This window comes from Trichechus manatus, unplaced genomic scaffold (genome assembly GCF_000243295.1).
Source record: "Trichechus manatus latirostris isolate Lorelei unplaced genomic scaffold, TriManLat1.0 scaffold00015, whole genome shotgun sequence".
NCBI lineage: Eukaryota > Metazoa > Chordata > Mammalia > Sirenia > Trichechidae > Trichechus > Trichechus manatus.
Genome location: NW_004443951.1, coordinates 13,557,059 through 13,563,445, shown reverse-complemented (window position 1 = coordinate 13,563,445; position 6,387 = coordinate 13,557,059). Strand labels below are relative to the sequence as shown.

General features: G+C 40.3%; 1 protein-coding gene across 1 annotated transcript; it reads left to right on the top strand.

Moving 5' to 3' along the window:
• The first annotated feature begins 2,281 nt into the window (after nucleotides 1-2,281).
• Nucleotides 2,282-3,229, top strand: LOC101357196 (olfactory receptor 2A12-like). Its single transcript, XM_004372067.1, has one exon. The coding sequence runs from the start codon at nucleotides 2,282-2,284 to the stop codon at nucleotides 3,227-3,229; it is 948 nt and encodes a 315-aa protein (XP_004372124.1).
• Nucleotides 3,230-6,387: the final 3,158 nt, after the last annotated feature.

The following is a 6,387-nucleotide window of genomic DNA, read 5'->3' as shown; positions in this document are numbered from 1 at the left end:
AATCACCTCTTAAATTTTTAATTTCAGCTATTGCATTTTTTTAGTTCTAGAATTTTTATTTGGTTTCTTTTTATGAGCTCCAATTCTTTGGTGAAATTCTCTATATTTTTATTTATTTTTCCCTACATGCAAAGATTGTTTAATTTTAGAAAAATCTATCCGTGAAATACATGACATTAATGAACTAAAGAAGAGAAATCACCCAGTTATCTCTAAACAGGTAAAAATGCCTTTAATAAATTTCAATGATTATTTTTGATAAAACTCCCTGAAAATAAGGAATAGAAGGAAAATTTTTAACTTGATAAAGGCTATTTAACTAAAATCTACAACAAGAATCAAGCAAAACAGAAAATTTAGATGGATTAGATTTAGGATGAAGCAAAAGGCAATATAATCACTATTGTTCAATAACATAGTACAAGAATTCCTGGCTAATGTAATCAGTTAAAACAAAGATGTATAACTAATAAAAGGATTGTAAAGAAAGAAAAAAATCATTATTTTCAGAGGATACAATCTATGCAGACCACACAATACATTATTGGAACTAATAAGAAAATTTATTAGTTTTGCTAATACATTGTAATTTATAAAAATCAATAATATTTCTCTAAAACAGTATAACCTACATTGAAAATAAGATGCTATGCACAATAATAAATATAATTCTTATATAGTAATTAACCTAACAAATACAGATGAAAATTTTACAGAGAAAAGTTTTAAACTCTATAAAGAAATGAAATAAAATCTATCTGACTAAGTAGAGTTATGGCACTTAATTAGAAGTATAACAGCAACATGGATATATCTTTAAAACAGTGTCAAATATAAAAAGTGACAATAGAATGAAATTTCTCACACAAAACTAAGCAAATTAAAAATACATACACATTAAAATGTGCTCTACAAGGACATATCCATATCCAAGGACATACATCAAAGAAATTATCAGAGTGGCTATCTTTGGTGGAAGTAATCAGAGTAGTGATTAAGGATGAAAAGAAAAAGTTAAATGAAATAAAGCAAAAAGAAGTCCAGTGTGGACTGAAGATAATGGTATGTCATGAATTATCAAATAAGGTTACCTCAACTTTCAATCTCCTGTGGGATCCAAAATAACTTAAAATAGTAAGTGTAGTGGGAATAAGGAAGGGATACACCTGGACAGATAAAAGGATGAAGCAAGAAAGTGAGATGGATTAGTGAATTCAGAGGCATAACAGTTCCAAGTGATGGCAAAGTCCCGGATGTGGCCATGAGAGAGAGTGGTCAGAGTGAAGTGAAGATCATTAGAATAGAAGAAGTCATGAAAATGAGAGGCCAGGTTGTGGAATGATGAGTCATCCTCATGGGCTTTGAAGTTATTTTGGAAAATGGCAAGTCCAGGGACAGAATGGGACATTAAGACTCAGGTGCCAAAGCTTTGATAAATGAGAGGAAGTAACTAGGATATTGGCAGATGAAAGGGATGAAGAGAGGCTGAGTGTAGTAGAACTAAATGATGTAAGTCTCTGCTCTTCCATACTTTTATGATTTTGTCTGACAGACACCTGCTCACGTGGATCTGCCAAGATAGAGAGAGTCATATAGATGGATATTCCTATTGATGGCCCCTGAAAGATACAGTTCTTGATTTTCACATCTGTAAAATAGAGGAGAGAATTGAACTAGAGGGGTTAGATGTTCTTCTTGAGTGCCAGTTCATCCCAACTGGTAGTAGTTAACTATTATGTCATGTTAAAGGTTCTGAAGCCTCTTCAAGGCTCAGTAAGAAAGAGAGATGTGACAATTAGAAATGTCTTTGTATGACGAGGAGAGACACGTAACCATTGGTTTGGGCACATCCAGATAAATGATATTAGGAGGACTACGTCTCTTAGAGATTTGGGGATTGGAGCTGATGTGGTGTAAATGGGTTGTCGCTAGACATGTGAGTGACCACTTTGTCTGCTGAGGGGTTTGGAATGAGAGTGAGGAAGTTTCATATGAGCATTTCACATATTACTTACTATTTTAAGGCATTGTGTTAGATGCATCATTTACATTGCCTCTACTCCTTATAAAAATTCTGAGAGTTGTGTATTATTAGCCATGTTTTACAGTACGAAGAGACGGACGCTCAGAGAGTTAAATAATTTGCTTAAGATTGCACAGCAGATGAGCAGTGGGGCCAGAATTAAAATCCTAGCCCATCTGCCTCCACAGCTGACATTCTTGTAGGCTACCATACTTCGGGTGACATTTATATGAGTGTGGTTCTCTTATAGGCCTCACCATGTGGATGCCTCCAGAGCAGAACCAAAGCTGGGTCTCTGACTTTATCTTGCTTGGCTTTTCCAGTGACCCCACCTCCAACAGGATCCTCTTCATTGCCTTCCTTCTCCTGCACCTGAGCTCGATCCTGGGCAATGGACTCATCGTCACTCTGATCTGCCTGGACTCACATCTCCACACTCCCATGTACTTCTTTCTCTGTATCATCTCCCTATTGGACATGGGTTATGTCACCACCACCATGCCCCAGATGCTGGTGCACCTTCTTGCTCGTTGTCAGACCATCTCCTTTGCTGGCTGTTGGCTGCAGATGTATGTGTTTGGTGCTCTGGGCCTGACCGAGTGCATCTTCTTTGTGGTCCTGGCTTATGACCGATATGTGGCCATTTGCTACCCGCTGTGTTATACTGTTATCCTCAGCTGGAGAGTGTGCACACAACTGGCAGCTGGGACCTGGGCCTGTGGTTTCTTCTTCTCTCTGATTCACACCTCCCTCACCATGAGGCTGCCTTACTGTGGGCCCAACATCGTCAACCACTACTTCTGTGAGGGCCCCTCAGTACGGAGTTTGGCTTGCATGGACACCCACTTGATTGAGATGGTGGACCTGGTCATCAGTGTGTTTGTGAATGTTACTCCACTTTCCCTCATTTTGGCCTCTTATATCTGTATTGCCCTGGCCATTCTCAAGATCAAGTCTGCCAGGGGCCGTTGCAAGGCCTTCTCCACCTGTGCTTCCCACCTGACTATGGTCACACTCTTCTATGCTCCAGCCACCTACATCTACCTGAGACCCAACTCCAGCTACTCCCCTGAACATGACAAGAAGATTGCGCTCTTTTACAATGTCTTCACAGCTCTGCTCAACCCTGTTGTCTATAGTCTGAGAAACAAGGACATCAAGGGAGCTTTTCTCAAGGTGATGGGGCGTGGTAGGGTGGCCCGGTGAACTGGGATCCAAAAGGGTCAGTATCTGTAATGTTTTCAACCAACATTGTATATTTGAACCAACGTAGTATTTGTCCAGTTGAACAAATGTGGTCCATGAAACCAACATGGCTGTACTCATCAACTTGCTACATTGTGGTGCAATAACAAACATTTCCACAAACTCAGTGGCTTACAACAGCAAAGGTTCATGTATTACTCATGTTCCATATCATTTATAGGTTGGCTGTGGCCTTCTTTAGCTTTGGATCCTGGCTGAAGAAGGAGCCCTACTTAGAATATGCCATTCTTGTGACAGAAGGAAAGAAAAAATAGCTAAAATAAATGAACACCTTTAAAACTTCTGCTCATGAGTGACACACATCTCTTTCATCACATCTTATTGTCCAAAGCAAGTCATGTAGTCAACTCTGATGGTAAAGGTGTAGGAAGTATTATATTCCCACAGAGAATTAAAGCAGGTCACATGGCATTGTGCAGGGATGTACAGTCCCTCTATAGGGAGGGCAGCAAATTGTGGGTTAACAATTTAATTTACCGTAATGGCACAAGAACCAATGGAATACATGTAAACAACATGAAACATGGTAAATTTAAGTGACATGGTATGGTAAAAGAAAACAGTAAAAGGCTAAGGTGATAAATACTATCAGAGTGGTACATGTACACAGCAAATATCTGTAGCCAACTCTGAAAAGTAAACCACTGGTATATGGAACCACTACAGTCCATGGGCCTGACTTGATGCATGCAACTAATTAGCTCATGGGGCTAATGTGATATAGTGTTGTGGAAAGAATACAGGACTTGACATTAGTGACCTGGCCTCTAGTCCCAACCTTGTTAACTTGCTGTGTGACTTTGGGAAATTTACTTCCTTTTTCTGGACTTCCCTTTACTCATTTATAAAATAAACACCTTAAATTTAATGGTCTCTACGTCTTCTTGTGACTCTAAAATTCTATACCACAGTCGATGGAGTGGGCACCACACATGAAATGCAAATGCAATAAGTTTGTGAAAGTCCTCTGTGAACCATAAGAAGAATAAGAAAACCATAGCAGAATAAGAGTTGCTGCTATACGCACTGCACATCTGTAAACCATAATGGGCAACACACATAGCAGTGACTGTTATTATTTCAAGGGACCAAAATGACATAGAGGGCTCTCCAAGAATTGTGACATGGGGCCTCAGAGTTAGCCTGGTCATCCAGCTTTCTTCCAGGCGTCATTGGTAGCCCAGAGGCATTGGGGATAAACTGTTTCAATTTCAGTATTTCTTGAGCATCCATTATGGCCCAGCTAGTACTAAGCCCTGTGGAAACCAAGAGAGATATGAGGAAGTATTTACAATCAAGAAATTACAATACCACAACTCAAGAAGATGCCACAGTGATCTGTGATGACCGCTAACCTCATGGGAATAAGGTTCTTTCAGTGGGTGTCAGACGTGGAGAACCAGATTACCTCACTCCCATTCACTACTGTATACCTTAGCACTTTGTAAGCTCTTCAGAGGTTGGGGTCAGAGAAAGGAGGAGGGCCACCCAAGAAGACTAATATTATTTCCCCACAAAGGGAATGAGAGCTTAAAATATAAACTGAGTTTAGTTACTGAAAAATGAAGTTGCAAAACTCTGAAGAAAACAAATAGGCCTCTATAATAGAGAAAAATGGAGGGAGGAAATCTACTTACCAAGAGTGGACAGATAAGGCCTTGGTGAAGAATTAAGATCTAACTGAGACCTGAAGATGAGAAGGAGCTAACCATGCATGGAGTCAGTACTAATATCAGTTGCTGTGGAGTCGACTCCAACTCATAGCAACCCCATGTGTGTCAGAGTAGCACTGTGCTCTATAGGATTTTCAATGACTAATTTTTTGGAAGTAGATCACCAGGACTTTCTTCTGAGCTACTTCTGGGTGGACTCAAACTGCTAATCTTTTGGTTCACAGCTGAGCACATTAACTGTTTGCACCACCCAGAGACTCCTGCAGAGAGCCAAGAGAAGGACGTTTCAGGCAAGGGGATGCCAGATACAAAGGCCTCAAATCAGGAGAGGACTTTGCATTGTTTGAAAAACCTGAAAGAAGGCTCATGTGGTAATAATAAAGCAAATAAGAGAGGGAACGATAACACTGGAGAGGTAGTCAAAGGCCAGATCCTAAACAGCCCTATAGGAAGAGTTTACTTTATGCTAAGTGCAGTGGGAATGCTTTGATTCTTATTGGGGAAGTGGCACCATTTTAGGGATGATATGCTCCAGCATAGGTGTAACTTTAGAAGAGGGTGACTGGAAAGGGGGTGGGAGGAAAGGTCACTGAGAATGTCAGGGAACTCAGAGGCCAGGGGTGAGACTAAACAACTTCCCTTCTATAGAGCTGCAGGGGATGTAGTCTCCCCAGGAAGAATTCCAGGTTGAAGGTATTGGGATGGCGGCTGCTGATTCTAGTGCTGGAGTTTAGATGAGTGAAGAGGGAGAACTGGGGAAGGGGAGGAGAAATGGAAAGTTAGGCCAATAAAGGGATGAATAGAGAGATTGTTAAGGAATTGGAGTCTGGAAATAATGAATTACTAGAGAGTTCTGAACTTCTGGTGGGATAGAGATTTCATCTCTTATATTTGAGTGCAAATTTGGGCTTGGTGGTATGGTCCTGAAGCATTTACTCAGTGATGTAACAAGATAATAGATAGGTGAGTCTTGTGACTAAAGTGTGATGAGGTGTTGTCTCCCTTCTAGGATAGTTTATAATAGAGTTTGAAATTTAGGATGAGATTGCATTTTATCTTGAAGGTATGAACAACATATTTTTTTAAGCACGAGGGATGAGGGATGAGATGGAGGGGAGATGAGAACACAGTATTTTCAGAAGTATGGCTTGGAGAAATTGATGTGAAGGGTTGGACTGAAGAAGAGCACTTAGTGGAGATGCTAGACTTAGATGCTTCTGTCTCTGCTGAAAGAGGTCACAGTGCCTGTCCCCGTGACATTTGCAGTCCACAAACAAGCATAGTTCACAGGAAGCAGATATGTACTTTAATTAAAAAAAAAAAAAAAATCACCAAACCCGTTGCCATTGAGTTGACTCCGACTCATAGAGACCCTATTGGACAGAGTAGAACTACCCCATAGAGTTTCCAAGGAGTGGCTGGTGG